The sequence below is a fragment of the Hylaeus anthracinus genome, unplaced genomic scaffold (assembly GCF_026225885.1).
Source record: "Hylaeus anthracinus isolate JK02 unplaced genomic scaffold, UHH_iyHylAnth1.0_haploid 12000, whole genome shotgun sequence".
Taxonomy (NCBI): Eukaryota; Metazoa; Arthropoda; class Insecta; order Hymenoptera; family Colletidae; genus Hylaeus; species Hylaeus anthracinus.
The window spans coordinates 1,023,894-1,039,787 of record NW_026534347.1 but is presented as its reverse complement, the minus strand read 5'-3'; the positions used below and the strand labels follow the sequence as shown (position 1 = coordinate 1,039,787).

Genomic DNA, 15,894 nt, shown 5'->3' with positions numbered 1-15,894 from the left:
TCTATAGTTATCGATTTTTATTAATTAAGTCTTTCGTACTATCACGAAAGAACACCGATTCTCTACTCATTTCCGTTATTGTTTGATCCTTTTTTTTTTGTTTGCGGTCAACTCGGAGGCAGAGACTGATTGCATTCGTAGTTGTTATACATAGACATTGTTCACGTATGTACGTAGAGTTGAATATGTACTTAACTAAGGTATATTTTATAATACATTTTTTGACAAATTTCACGGCCCGTTTTGTTCATGGTTGAAATATTTATATTTGACATTTTACATTTACGCCAGTCAAGCGATACTCTGAGGTATTCATACTCTCATCTGTACTAATTGACCACGACACTAGACATACATTGTGCTTAGTGTCAGTGATCTTTTTTTATAACGGAGATATCGATTGATCACGTGTATTTCCTTAGTTACATTAAAGAGGAAGTAGGAGAGTGAGGGGCCCCTACTTTGAAAGGACTGATTAAAGAAATCTTTCAGACGTCGACAGATGTAGATATCGTTTAAAGTTGAAATGGTAATCGTTTACATACATTTATTGGTCTATTATATAAATCTAATAGTCGTTGTATAAGTATCACATGTTATTGCCTACACAATTTAAATTGCAAATTTTGAATTCCAAAGTTTGTCTACAATTCACGTTTCGATCGTTTTAAGATATTGCTCACATAAATACTGTCTAAGACGACATATTCGTTGTAACATCGGAATCAAAATTATTTAAGCAACGGTGGAAAATTAGGAAAAAGAAAGGTTTACAATTTTTTAAACAAATAATAAACTCCAATCTCGATAAACACGTGAGTGTAATGCATTTCATTAATACAAAGAATGAGTATATTAAAATTCTAGATTTGTCTAAAAGTATTAAATTGAAAAGTAAACAAAAAATAAATAACAAATTGAATAAAACGATATAAAACTAACCTATGTATATATGTATACAACATACATGTATAATAAGCTGTGTATTTTATTATAACGAAATGTCTTTTAGTATGGCCGCGACTAATTTTAAAACACTCAGCGACGATGATGTCAATCAATTTTTCAATTCTTTTGATACTGTACTTACCGATTGTGATGGTAAGTTTTTTTTTTCAACAAATACATTACTGCACAAAAATGACATCCAAAATGATACTAATCGTATGCTTTAGGTGTACTTTGGATGGACATGAGTCCTTTAAAGAATGCTGCAGAAGTAATGAGCTCCTTCTTTTCTCTTGGTAAAAAGATTTTCTATGTGACTAATAACAGTACAAAGTCTAGAGAACAATTTGTAGAGAAATGTAAAAGTTTAAAATTCAAAGCAACCAAGGAAAATATTTTGTGCACATCAAATTTGGCTGCCTGTTATTTGAAAGACTTGGGCTTCAATAGGAAAGTTTATCTCATAGGATCCCAAGGCAAGAATCATATTTGCATTGTATTACAGAGTATTACAAGTGTTCTAACTATAATCATTTTTACTACAGCTATTGGAAAAGAATTGGAAGATGTTGGTATTTCTTACACTGGTGTAGGACCAGATCCTGTCATTCCTAATGTTCCATACAACAGATTTGAAAGAGACCCCGATGTAGGTGCAGTTATAGTTGGTTTTGACGAGCATTTTAGTTATCCCAAGATGGTAAAGGCAGCTTCATATTTAAATGATCCAAATGTACTCTTTATTGGAACAAATACAGATGAAAGATTTCCTCATGCTGATAATGTTGTTGTACCTGGTACTTATTATTTGCAATATTTTTGATTTTATATATAATTAACTAAAATTGTAATAAGTAAAAGTTTCTTCTGATAGGTACTGGAAGTTTGGTGCGGTGTATAGAAACTTGTGCAGAAAGAAAATCTGTAGTAGTTGGTAAACCAGAACGTTATATAGGAGATTTACTTATAAAACGGTTTAAAATAAATCCTGAACGTACATTAATGATTGGGGATCGTCATAATTCAGATATATTATTAGGAACGCGTTGTGGTTTTAAAACATTATTAGTCTTAACAGGAGTTACCAGTTTACAAGATGTCAATAGGTGGAAACAATCAAAGTGTTCAGAGGAAAAGGCCTTCGTGCCTGATTATTACATCGACGCAATTGGAGATCTTTTACCGCATTTAGACAAATTTAAGAGCAAATTTGTAAGACTTTCTACATAAAATAGAATTTTCTACGAAAATGCACGTAATTTTATAACGTCGATTAAAGTACAAATCTAAATATATATATATATATATATATATGATTTACGTCAAATGTACATATGTACTTTAACAGTACTCAATAAACAATTGGAAGATTATTATTATCACAATTGACAAAAAAAATCGTTTAGTCCCTCCCTATCATCGTCCACATTAGTGCAATTATCATCAATCGTATTTATTGATAGTTGTGAATGAAAGCTACAATTTATACCCTCGTATTGCGTAACTGACAACCAAGGTCACGCAACAAATATGAACGTGGCTGCCAGCCAAGAACTTACTTTGTATTAAACTGTTTAAGATCTCAGTTGCAGGATAGAGTGTATTTTGTGTGCATATTAGAAGTTAGTTTCATTTTGATTTAAATAATCGTGTCTGTAAGTAATCATAAAATGACAGCAAAACGTATAACATCATTGTCCAAAGAAGAATTCAAACATTTCATAGACTCAATTGATGTCATTTTATCAGATTGCGACGGTAAGTAATTATTTTGTGTGAATTTAATCGACATAGATGAAAAATTACAAAGATTATGTTATGTTATTTTTACATTGTACCTCCATTCTCATAGCGAATCAATCAGAAGTTAATTGAAAATGATTCTATGTATGTATATGTATAACGCTATAAATGATGTTTTAATCTCAGTAAACCTTAGGCGTGCTCTGGAAAGAAACAGAAGTGATACCAAAGTCACCTGAAACAGTAAATAAATTTAAAGAACTGGGTAAAAAGTTCTTTTATATCACGAATAATAACACAAAGACTAGATCAGAGTTTGTAGAAAAATGCAAAGGTTTTAAATATGTTGCAACAATGGTAAATATTCTGTTATTTTGTGGAATGAGAATGGATATTTACTATATAAAATACTCTTTTAGGATGAAATAGTCTGTACATCATTTTTGGCTGCTGTGTATCTCAAAGACAAGAAATTTGATAAAAAGGCATATGTGGTTGGTAGTGTAGGTATTACTAAAGAGCTTGAAGCAGAAGGTATTAAACATTGTGGCATTGGAGTAAGTTCCTTATATAAAAGCTGTACAATTTGTTATCAACTAATGTACTTCGACTGTATAATGTATATATTGTGTTATTGTAGCCTGACGTGATGGATGGAGATGAAGTGGAAATGGTAACAAATTTCAAGCCAGATCCGGAAGTTGGAGCAGTAATCGTCGGCTTTGATAAATATTTTTCTTTCCCTAAACTTGTAAAAGCTGCTACTTATTTGCAGGATCCAAATATCCATTTCATAGGCACAAATTGTGATACAGAAAGACCTTCGCCGAACACTAATAAATTTCCAGGTTGGAATACGCTCGCTTAAATTCGATTATCGTAAAAATTAATGTATACATATTAATGTTTCTACATTTAATAATAAAGGGACTGGTTGCTTCATAAAAACTATGGAAGCAGCGTCGGATAGAACAGCGGTAATGGTTGGAAAACCAGAACCTTTCTTGATCGAATACATAACTAAGAAATATGGTTTGAATCCAGCAAGAACGCTTATGATTGGTGATAAGTAAATATTATATTATTATATTAATTTATAAGGTTATAATCATTAGATCCTTCAAAATGTAATCGTTTCATTTCAGTCGAGCCACTGATATTCTTCTCGGAAAACGTTGTGGATTTAAAACGCTTCTCGTATTATCAGGAATTACAACGCAAAGCGATGTAGATGCCATGAATGCACCTAATGCGGATACTAAAAATTTAATAATTCCAGATTATTACGCGGACCAGTTAAGCGATGTTTTAAATATGATCGAATCATCTTGATAATACCAGCAAGGTCGAAAGTTTTAGCACAATTTGATAATGTTTAGAGCAATTTTATTTGATTTTATTGTTTAAATGGTTATGTTACAAATAACATAAATAATGGTTACTACATAAATATTTTTTATGAGTTGTAACAAATATGTTCCTGTCATCGAAGAATAGTTATCAACGGTTTCCGTAATATTAATATTTAGTTTTATATTTTAAGGAAAACACACGCTATAGTACAAATATGTAAAGGAAGTTGAGTGTTATTTTTCTGCTTTTTAATTTATATTTTTGTAATTGTATCCAAAAATCCTGAAAATTTGCCAAAGAATAACAGTATATGAAACGTACGTTTAAATGTTTAGTGTTATGATAACTGCATGTATTGTATGTATAGTGAATGGTTATTGTGAAAAACTCAATGTAAATCTACGTACAAATGTCTAATTACTTATTGACACATGTATATGATTATAATAATAAATACAATTTTTGTCTTATTTGAGTAAACGGAATATATATTTCTTGATAAACGAACTGAAAAGTATGAAAAGTTTGTTTTACTCGGAATAAGTTACTTGAAGTTATTTTTAGAGTTATTGTAAGTTTGTACTTAAGGAGTAATTCGTAAGTAAGTATCATAGACTAGAGTTATACTATTTAAATAATGTGAGTAGAAATACGTAAATAAAAAAATATATTATTAAGTTTTTATTGTTACTATTTGCAAATACATGTATATATAAATTATTTCATTTTTATATATATATTTTATACCTGATACTTTCTCTTTTAAGTAGGTTGCCATCTAGTGGTCAATAGGTCGAACTAATTTTCGGAGTTTGGCAGCGCCTCTCTCGGGAAAACGCCCAAGTTTGTCCTCGAATAGTTCCTATTTTTATTGCTAGATGGAGCCGTTTGTATGTTTTACAAATATTTTTTACTACATCCAAAAACAAATTAGTGGACAAGCATCGTGATATAAAAATGTAAATGAAAATCATTTTTTAATCCTTTAATCATTTATTTTTTAATCAAGACATACAAATGGCGCTATCTAGCATTGACAGTGGGAACTATTCGAGGACAAACTTGGGCGTTTTCACGATAGAGGCGCTGACCAAACTCCGAAATTAGTTCGACTCTTTCACCGCTAGATGGCGAACACAATGACAATTTGTGGCGTCTAATTATTCTTTAATTATCATAAATGCACAGAACACACGATTCTTTGCTTTGTAAAACTACAATATAGTATTTTATTTTGCCTAATTTATCATTTTTATGAATAATGCAATGGCGCCAGTAGTACTAATTATTATGTGTTGTTATCTACAGAAGCCACATAGCGACTTTACTATCTTGAGACCCTCTAGCGAGACATAGTTAGCATTTAACTTCGAGACCGAATTAAACTCACCTATCGATGAACCATCTCATTTTAAACTACTTCAGGATTAAAATGTGCGTCCAAGGCTGTGTCATTTTATGTTAGTAGTGATGTGGAACTTTGCAATAGTGGAAATATGACGAAAAGAAATTTGTTTATTAATATAGTATTTCTACTTATTGCAATATTATTTAGTGCAATATCACCATGTTCATCTGCATTGTCGAACGAACGATTATGTTATGACGCTGAATGTTCCGGTAATTGAAGCCATACTTTCAATATGTATCTAATTTACGGTGCATTCCTTCTATAAATTCACTTAATCTATTTAATGATATGTTTTATCTAGTGCCTGTATCGTTGGCCAGAACGTCGCTAAAGTATAGTCCAAATGAAGCAGGGTTATTACCATTTGACATTAATGTTGAAGTCAAAGTTTACAGTAAAGAAGCAGGCAGTAGAACTGACTTATGGGGTGTAGAGGTATAGATCATGATTTGTTACTGTCAATCTCTATACTGCTATTATTCTTACTTAAATTATTTTTATTTAAATGTATCTAACAACTGCAAGATCAATTCATACCTGAACTATATTTAATTTTTCATCTATCAGATTAATATACTTCTTAAGTTATGAATAATTTAAAAGTATAAACAGTATGAAAAGTTCCTGTGTATTGTATACTTTGTTCATTATTTATAGTATAAAAATTTAACAAATGTAACTTTACAATTTTCTAATTATAGATAAATGGCAAACGTGGATATGCACCTAAAAGTTTTTTGAAAGAACATAAAATTTTACATAAGGATTTGCGTTTCAAAGTGCCTATTACACAATTACCTAATAATAATAATAAATCTGATAAAATACTTCAGCCTAAGGTGGACAATGTTAAGTTGAATTCTGTCAAAGATGATACCAATTCTGTCAAAGATAATCCCAATATAAAGAATACAGAAGAACTGCCACACAATGTAATTAATGCAACTCCTTCATATGAAATTATAGATGGAACCACATTGCATTTAGATGGTAATGAGTCTCCTATACAACCAACAGTTAAAACAGAAACTATTCAAGCAACAGTAGTGCCAAATAAAAAAGATGTAATAAATACTTTGACAAAAAGTTCTGATAGTGAAAAAGTTGAAACTATCTTTGCAGAAGGTATCAAATTACCAAAACAAATCTTGAACAATGAGATTAATGACAGAGAAACTATTCCTCAGAAAGCTGATATTAAGAATTTTGTAACAAGCTCTGAAGAGATATTAGATTTACCACACATAACTGGTGTACAAGTTCCACTGAAACCATTGGAAACAAACACAAATATAAATGGTAATATTCATAGTGAAGAAAAAACTACAATACAGAAAATAGAAACTAACACAACTACTGAAGTGAAAAATGTAGAATCTCTGAAGAAATTGAATGAAATTAATGTCTTAGAAATACCTGTATCTAATAATGGCAAAGAAATAATTAATAAAGATACTCTTAAAGATACAGCAGTTAATGAATTCAACAAAAATGATAATGGCAAATCTAACGAAGGAATTATAAGTAAAGATATTAAAGTAAATGTAGAAAGTACACAAAATGTAGTTCCATTAAAGGACATTGCTAAAATAAATGGGTTGGAAAATGCTACTTCGTTAAAAACAGAGCAGATTAAATTGAAAGAAGACATCAAAACACCTGAAAACAAATTAACAAATCCTGATACAGAAGCAAAAGATATAACAAAAGAAACATTCAACTTAAGTATTCAAGGGGTAGTAAGCGAAACTAATTCAAAACCAACATCTGAAGAGCCAAACCATACAACCTTTCCAAGTTTTCCAATAAAAAATAACTTACCCAATCAATCTGACAGTAAAAAAGATCAAAAAAGTACTACTACTGCAACAGCTTCAACTACTTCTCAGACTACAGATCAGAAATTTAAAGAAAATATCAATACTGTTATCAGTGACGGAGGTGGCAATAAAGCTGATGGTAAAATATCTATAGATGCAGCAAAAGTTTCAATTATTTCTCAGGGTAAAGATCTTAATCTTAAAGAAGATAGTAATGCCAAATCCAATATTAAAGAGGGTGGTGACTATAAGGATGAAGGTAAAATACCTTTGGTTACAACAACAACAGCTTCAGCTACTCGAAATACAGTTCAGAATCTTAAAGAAAGTGGCAATGCCAATATTGTTGGTAAAGATGGGGGGTATAAAGATGAAGATAAACCAGCTTTCAATAAAGCACCAGCTTTAGCTATTTCTCAGGGTACAGATCTGAATCTTAAAGAAGATAGTAATGCCAAATCTAATATTAAAGAAGATGGAGGCCATAAGGATGAAGGGAAGATATCTTTGGATACAACAACAACAGCTTCAGCTACTCAAAATATAGTTCAGAATCTTAAAGAATCTGGCAATGCCAATATTGTTATTGGCAAAGATGCTGGCTATAAAGATGAAGATAAACCAGCTTTCAATAAAGCTCTAGGCTCATCTATTTCTCAGAGTACAGATCTGAATCTTAAAGAAAGTGGTAATGCGAATATTGTTAATGACAAAGATGGCGGTTACAAAAATGAAGGTAAACTAGCTTTTGATAAAGCACCAGCTTCAACTACCTTCAACTATCAGCTTGATGGTACAGATATGAACCATAAAGAAAATGGTAATGCCAATGTTGTGACGGGAAAAAACAGTGACTCTAAAGATGAAGGTAAACAATTCTTTGATACAACAGCTTCATCTTCTTCTCATGATACAGATCGAAACCTTAATGTCAATATTGTTACAACAACTTCAACTACTCCTCAGAATACACATCAAAATTTTAAAGAAAGTAATAGTGTCAACGTTATTGCCCGCGAAGAAGATGGCTCTAAAAGCGGAGATAAAATATCTTCCGATAATGCGACAGCTTCTGCTACTTTTCAGGATATAAAAGATAATATTTTAAAGAATGATATCGATATACATGTTAAGAATGAGACCGATGACTCTCGTTTTATTGTATCCCGTGAATTAAATGCACCCCATCTGCCTGAAGGTAAAGAGTCTACCCCAGATTTACCTGCATCACAATATACTAACGAAAAAAGTATGGTCTTCAAAAATATTGCAAGCATTAATGAATTTCGTAACCGAAATTTATTGGATGCCGATGATCAAATTGAGAGCGGTAAATATCTATTTCAAGACAATAGTCTTAGTAACTAAAAATATTTTTCTTAATAAGCGTATTAACCAACATTATACCTTACGTTAAGTAGAAAGCGTGGGGCTAGATGAAGTTGAGCAATTCAAAGATGAAGCCTTATACGAAACTGAAGGTGGCACAATGGTACAGGATAAGAATTTGTACGAAAGATCAGACAACGAGGACACAGTCGTAAAATACGATATGTTAGACAATATTTTACATAATGTAAAAGGTATAGTATAGCGATTATTTAACATTATTAACAAATATATCTTACCAATCTTTGTTAATGTTTCCGCAGTTTCTCCACCTGACGTTTGTGCGGCTGATAATACCGATTGTTCCATTGAAGATAATATTAACGAGAATGCTGTAATCGAAGGAATAAAAATCGAAACCAGTTACTGGTTGACGTTAATGTATTTAACGATTACTGTGACTGCGACTCTTATATTTTCCTTAGGATTCTATTACATCGAGGTATCGTATATATACAGTCATCGTATCGTATAACCTACGACCCTTTATATTTAATTCTAATTCTATATTGTAGAATATGAGGCGAGATCAACAATTGATAGCCAAGATCAATAAACTTGAAAAAGATCTACTTATTTCAACAAAGGAATGTACGATGATGAGTGAAAATTTGAAGCTAACAACAGATAAGGTAGTAAAGTTAATATATTGTATTTTTACGTTGAATAACTACTTGTCTCTGTTGGATTTTTGTCATAAAATATGTTTCAGTTGACTTCCATCGAAGATGAATCATTTGGATCCAACGAAATGGTATCCTCTTTAAAGGCCGACTTGGAAGCTTTGCGGGTAAACTACGAATTTATGTATCTATGCAAACCAAAAATCTATGTTTTCTTTTCTAACTGCGTAGTCATTTCTTGTAGAATTCGAAGGCAGAACTGGAAGACCACGTTGCCATGTTAGAGAAAGATTTAGAAAGCACTACCGAAGCAGGGTTAGAACTGGAACGAATGTTACGAGAAGTCCTCTCGTCTGATAACGAAGTTAACCCATTAGCCCAATCAGTAGAGAATCTGCAAACAAGATTGAATGCTCAGCAAGCTGCAAATGAATCTTTAACGAATGCCCTTAACCTCAAAACTCAGGAGGTATGCGCGTACATTAAAATTATAATAGGTGAAACAATTATAGTGAGGTTATAATGATCTCGAGTATCTCGCTACATTTGTTTACCTAGCATACACATTGCCAAGTCCTTCCGTTTTCTGAACAAACATGTATTTTTAATTTTCTTTTGTATTTTATGAATTGATCGCAGCTTGAATTCGATAAACTTGAGGTTTGTGAACATGATTATTGTAGCGTTGTCTAATATTATTATAATTTAGTAAAGCATATATTTATATATAGCTTATTTTATTGTCTATATAAAAGAAATAGCTTAACGCGAAACGATTTGCAGAACGAATCGTTATCAGCGGAGTTGACATCTTTTAAGAAAAAATATGAAGAACTTGAGGTTGAGCTCGTTCGTGTTACGGATAATTTGACGCTTCAAGTCAACAATAAGAAGAGCTTAGAACAGACGTTGACTGATAAGGTACAACAATTAGAAATGCAAACCAAGGAAGTAAGTATGCGATAAGTGTGTAATTGGTGGTATATAAGAAGAATATCCATCTTTAACCTGTATTCTCATTTCCAGATTTCTGTCGAAAAAGTAGCCTTACAGAAAGAGTTGAAAGCTAAAGAAATAGAAACGAAAGATCTTCTGGACGTTATTAATCGACTAAATTCTAATAACTTGGATTTGGATAAGTTATACGATGTATCTCGTATTAAAGCGGAAGCAACCGCTTTGCTCGAAGAACGAAACGAATTAAAAATACAATTAACCGAGATCGAGGGTGCTCACAGTTTACTAGAGGGTATTTTTAACGCTCTTTACAACTATAATGGCAAGTAATGGCAAATAATAAACATAATTTTTTAAACTACAGAACATGTAAAGGTTATCAAAGAGGAGGTTGCTACATTGAGCGAACAGTGCAAGGTGGCTGAAAAAGTGAAAAAAGATGCGGAGACGCGACTCGAAGTGCTATCAAATTTTTTCCAAGAAAAAGAAGCTCAAAGACAAAAGTACCATCAGTTTGTCGTAATTGTTACAAATAAATTCAACTATCTTTTTTTTTTCACTTAACACGGAATGTCTTTTCAGGGAAGAAGCTGTTTGGTTGCAACAGCAGGGTGAAGTTTTATCTACTGTAGAAAGAATACAGACGATGCAGAATGAAATACAAAACTATAAGTAAATATTAATATATATATATATATATTAATGTTATATAACCCTGTTATATATATAGATATATATAACAGGGTTATGTGACTAATATAATATTTATATACGTAACTAAATTTCAGACAACAAATAGAAATGTTGGAACGTGAAATATTAGACCAGGAAAGGGAATATAAAAATCAGATTTCCGTTCTTGAAACGAAAGCACACGAGCAATGGGTATGAATTTTCAACGTGTTACGCTATCTTTAATTGCGATCTGATCGTTTGTAACGTTTCTAATAAATCTTATCTTCAGGTAATAGCGCGTCAAGTTGAACGACGTTTAGAGGAGTCCAAAGTCGAAGCAGGGCAATTGCGTAACCGGTTGACCCTTATCGAAAAGAATATTAACGAAGCAGATTCCGAAGCAAAATTACATCGTAAGTATTTACATCGTCAAACGATACATTTCATCTTAGATAGGTTAGCAGCAGGTGCTAATGGAAATATGGTTAATATTTATAGCTATACACTTTATTTACCGCTTCTATTAATCGTAAAAAGGTGTAACTTGAATTTTCTTTTTAACATAGTTTCGGTAGAACTCAAGCGTAGGGTAGAGATGAGCACAATTTTACTTGAATAATAGATGGCAAATAAATACACAGTATAGTTTTATTCATTACTAGGTTTTGCTTGTATTTTCTTAACCTGATTTTTAAACAGGCCTGGAAGCAAATGGAGAGACGGCAACGTCGTCTTCATTATTCATAGGAGCAGAGTCGTCCAACTCCCCTATAATGTTTTCTGGTTCTTCGAATGTTCCACCTCCGCCTCCGCCATCCTACCTTCATTCCCTGTTTCCTCCTTATTTACCACCCCCGTTACCTAGTGGGTCTGGTGTACCTCCGTACGAAGTTAGTCAACGACCACCGCCATTGGGTGGTCGATTATCCTCGCCGCCACCTATGCCTTTACATCCTCCTGCTTCCAGCAGGTACGATACCGCAGGTTCCCCACCACCAATGTCTCCACATCTACTTCCGCCCTTCAATCATAGGTCACTGCCACCACCGTTTGGCAGTGATCACATTCATCCACCTCCTCCACCTTTTGGCTCGATATTGCTTCGACCCCTGGGAACGATGCATTCATGGGGGGACGAATCACTGCCGCCTCCACGCAATTCTGGTTTCCATCCGTCACAGCGAGATCGAGTACGAAATCACAAAGGTTTGTGTATATAACAACAAAGCAACAACAAGAAACTTGGCACCGTCTATTTAACGAGCAATTTTACTACTACCAATGGATTTTCGTCATTTTTGTTGTTGTCATTATTATTTTCTTCCCCCTTTTTTTTTGTTGTGCATGCAAGGACGCAAGCGATTCTCTAAAGTGAGACAGTTTTGGAGTACTATGGAAGGAAATAATTGCAAATAGATGCAATTCATCCAGGTTGAACGATTCGAAAATGATTTTTTGTTTTTGTTATTTTGATTCAATGGTTCCTAATCTTACGTTTTTTTTTTTTTGTTTAATTCACCGCTCAATTTAAATCGAATCTGTTGCGAAACATTAGTTTTTATTATTTTGAACATTTGCATTCTTCGTATCAATGATCGCGAGTATTCACGAGGGTAGTACGATAATTTATTCACAAGTCTTGTTGTTTTTAGGTTCCTTGCATTCTTCGGGAGAATCGTTGGACAAGACGCATCATAACAGCAAAGTTTAATTCTTTTATTTTGTTACAAAGCATCATCATACATACATCAAATTTGTCATCGTAGTAATGGGATTCTCAAGTGTATAAAATTTCGATAAATAATTAACAGCGATGCAAGATATATTAATGCTAGTAGAAAAACCAGCATTTATTTTTGGTGAAATAAACGCATATTTAGGTTGCTACACAAATACGTCTGTCGAATGTCATCGCTGTTATACCAAAAAAAGGGAGAACAAATTGTAAAAATGTTTCTTTATGTAGTTATGTATAATTCTTTGTTCAAATGTAAAACTTACTTGTCTTCGTAAATCATTCGAACGGGAATTAAATTGTAATATGAATTTAGACTAAATGCAATTGTTATATAAGGTTTTAAAAAATTGAAATAAATCGTAATTTATTATTACTTTACGTTTCATAGTCCAATTTACTATAAACCCTGTCATCCGCGCATATGTATTCGTCAGAAATTGCCAAGCTTTGAAAATTATACATTTATTACCCACAGTTTCCTTTTTACATTATACAGACAACAATGTAGCGTGTAATCTACACTGATGCACCTTTTAATAATTAATACTTACAGTATTCACATTTCAACAGAAAGGTCAAGGAATGCAATGAATATATTATTATTCTATAGCTAATGAGTCATAATTTTATAAAAATTCATCTTGCTCTTGGATCTTATATTACAAGTAATAGATATGGATGGTCAACTACAAAGTTGCGTAAAGAAATATGCATAGTAATATAACAATTATTTTATGCCAGAAACACTACAAAAAATATAAAGAAAAATATGAGAACTGCAAATATTTTTATCATTAACCACCTGTTGTTTGTTACAGATTGGAAATATTTTAAGATTTCCGCGTGTGCCGCCTCCACATTCAATTCTGTATCTTCTATATTGCTATCTATCCTGAAATTTTATTAAACCCCATACATTTTGTTAAACGATCGCAAAATTTATTATCGATAGACATAGAATAAAAAAAATTATTCTTACCTCTCGACCATTTCTTCCTGCTCCTTAACCATGTGCGCTAATTGTTGAAAAATTCCTCCAAGTTCAACGATAGTAGATTCGATATTTTGCATAGTTTCAGCTCTCGATTGAACATATGCTTCCTAATAAGTAAATAAATTGGTTAGTTATAGTTACAAACATTTAATATCGACATATTCAGATGATGTATATATTGCTTACAGTATCATCGGTAATTGCGCGCTGCAATGTTAGTTGTCCCATAGCTGGTTCCAGATCTATAGCTACAGAGGAGGCAGAGTCTTGTTCTTGGAACAATAATGATCCTTGTTTTCCAACAACACTTGGAGGTAACATTGTAGATACAGAGCCTTGAGTGAACTGCTGCCTCCTACTTTGTTCTTCTCTCATATTCTGTAAAGAATATAAAATTAATGGAAAGAACAAAGTAATATGTTACATTTTATTGTTTTGTTTTTCATTTTACATACCTCAGAACGTACTTCTAACACATTTTTAAAATGCGTCGACATATTTGCCAGTTTTGATTGTAAGGCCATAACAATAGAAGATGAATGAGAAGCTATATGATGACTTTGAGTAGCACCATATCCGTCGCGTTGTTTCTTTCCAAGTTCTTGTAGCTTTCCTATTTGATGATTTAAACTCTTTAAGTCTGTTTTTATGATATTTGTTAGTTCCTCAATTTCCATTTGTCTATCATTAAATATAGACTTTCTTTTTGCCACTAAAACAATTCACATAATAAGTACATAACATCCTTTTCCAAGTATTTCAATCTCTGTTTTCTTGTCATTTTTATAATATTAGAAATGATTGCTGGACCATGAGTTGAAAATAACAACGCAGAACAAATTCAAATAAACAGAACTCTACTTTGAACTCTGGATTGAATTTCAATAATACCGTAGTAACAAAAAACAAAGATATGTTAACCTTGAAACATTTCCTCTGCGATCTTATTCTTCCATCATCGAATGATACATTACTAACAGGTTGCATTCAATACGAGAAGACAATATTCATTACGATCTTACATAGAGCAAGCTTTTCTAGCTTGGTGTACGTGCTCGCTATATTCTTTCCAATACTTTTAGCTATCATCATAAAATTCGAGTAGCTCTGTAATTGGCGTGCTCGACGAGGATTCTGCAAGACCACTCGAGCCACGGTCCTGCTCTGCATCGACCTGATGGCATTAACGAACTCATTGGTCCTGTCGCGCGACGTCATCGTCGCTGGTGGGATGTCCGTTTGCTTTCTTTCGTTCTCCGTTAAATCGCGCCCTTCACTTTCATTGTTATACCGCTGACTTATGCTACTACCCTGCCAGGGGCTGTTTGAGGTTGTGATCACGAAATCATGGTCTAGCTCCGAGCCAACGTGTCGTCTACGTGCTGGCATCGCATTCTCAGTTTGTATACGTAATTACGGTTTTACGTCACCAAAACCAAGACTCGAATCCCTCGTCTATCTTAAATAAATTCTCGTAAACGTATCAACAGATTGGAACAGACACGTCCACATGACAGCTCGAATATGTCCACCAACAACCACAGAGTAGCTGAAAAGAGACGAAGCTCTTGTTGGGATTAATCATGTTTGATAATTCAGTGTTATGCAAAAATACTTTTAATGACAACTTGTTTAAGGTGGATTGAAGTAATTTACTGAAGTCTAGTTAAGACATTGCATTTTTGCGAAAGTATCCTCAATCATTCCGATTAATTCCAGGAGAAAAAATGTAAAACGCGGCCATATTTGCAGTCGAATGTTACAGGAAATAATTATTTCCGAGCCTATTTCTTTAAAATTACCTAACCATAATGAACCATTATAGAAAAACAATCATTTTTCTCAATTAAATATAAAGAAAAACTATTATTTAAATTAAAATTAGAATTTGAGATGGGGCGCCATCTCTCGGCAAAAAGCACAAGTTTGTTGTGAAATAGTTTCAACCTCGAACCGCTAGCTGGCGCTACTGACTTGAAATATTCAAAACATAAATTCTCTATTTCTCTTTGGATTTAAATGTAATGTTACAATCTCACTATGATAGCTTAAATCATAATTGCCGATTAGTAAACTAATAGTTGCCTAATGCCTAGTTTTTTTAATAAATAGAAAGTCAAACATATAGCGCCATCTAGCGGCGCGAAGAGGAAACTACGTCACGACAAACTTGGGCTGTTTGCCGAGAGATAACGTCACATTTTTCGGTATTTTTTTATTTAAAAAACTTGGTATCAATTAAT

The 15,894-nt window shown here is 32.7% G+C and overlaps 3 protein-coding genes across 3 annotated transcripts; 2 read left to right on the top strand and 1 right to left on the bottom strand.

Moving 5' to 3' along the window:
* The first annotated feature begins 672 nt into the window (after positions 1–672).
* LOC128890370 (uncharacterized) lies at positions 673–4,514 on the top strand. The gene is made up of 12 exons (XM_054148809.1): positions 673–815; positions 1,013–1,101; positions 1,176–1,424; positions 1,494–1,745; positions 1,823–2,160; positions 2,425–2,510; positions 2,609–2,706; positions 2,888–3,048; positions 3,111–3,248; positions 3,332–3,539; positions 3,619–3,760; positions 3,837–4,514. Exons 2-12 carry the CDS (start codon positions 1,014–1,016, stop codon positions 4,021–4,023), a joined length of 1,947 nt encoding a protein of 648 aa, XP_054004784.1. The 5' UTR covers positions 673–815; position 1,013; the 3' UTR covers positions 4,024–4,514.
* Positions 4,515–5,487: 973 nt separating this feature from the next.
* Positions 5,488–13,035, top strand: LOC128890016 (transport and Golgi organization protein 1). Its single transcript, XM_054148154.1, is given in 18 exon segments — positions 5,488–5,523; positions 5,526–5,664; positions 5,757–5,890; positions 6,157–8,605; positions 8,694–8,858; positions 8,928–9,106; positions 9,180–9,296; positions 9,377–9,454; positions 9,532–9,756; positions 9,927–9,947; positions 10,071–10,238; positions 10,314–10,536; positions 10,609–10,747; positions 10,827–10,916; positions 11,033–11,129; positions 11,209–11,332; positions 11,619–12,125; positions 12,572–13,035. Coding segments are annotated over 18 exon segments (4,935 nt in total). The 5' UTR covers positions 5,488–5,502; the 3' UTR covers positions 12,631–13,035.
* Positions 13,036–13,103: 68 nt separating this feature from the next.
* LOC128890030 (syntaxin-5) lies at positions 13,104–15,314 on the bottom strand. Its single transcript, XM_054148178.1, has 5 exons — positions 14,674–15,314; positions 14,107–14,363; positions 13,838–14,029; positions 13,637–13,758; positions 13,104–13,549 (listed from the first exon to the last, which is right to left on the bottom strand). Exons 1-5 carry the CDS (start codon positions 15,038–15,040, stop codon positions 13,390–13,392), a joined length of 1,098 nt encoding a protein of 365 aa, XP_054004153.1. The 5' UTR covers positions 15,041–15,314; the 3' UTR covers positions 13,104–13,389.
* Between the last annotated feature and the right edge of the window lie 580 nt (positions 15,315–15,894).

Coding starts and splice junctions, on each gene's coding strand:
- LOC128890370 (XM_054148809.1), top strand. CDS start 1,014: ATGGCCGCGACTAATTTTAAAACACTCAGCGACGATGATGTCAATCAA. Junction 2,161..2,424: donor ACAAATTTAAGAGCAAATTT/GTAAGACTTTCT, acceptor TGTGAATGAAAG/CTACAATTTATACCCTCGTA. Junction 3,540..3,618: donor GAACACTAATAAATTTCCAG/GTTGGAATACGC, acceptor TTAATAATAAAG/GGACTGGTTGCTTCATAAAA.
- LOC128890030 (XM_054148178.1), bottom strand. CDS start 15,040: ATGCCAGCACGTAGACGACACGTTGGCTCGGAGCTAGACCATGATTTC. Junction 14,364..14,673: donor GCTAGAAAAGCTTGCTCTAT/GTAAGATCGTAA, acceptor GAATTGTTTTAG/TGGCAAAAAGAAAGTCTATA. Junction 14,030..14,106: donor TGTTAGAAGTACGTTCTGAG/GTATGTAAAATG, acceptor TATTCTTTACAG/AATATGAGAGAAGAACAAAG.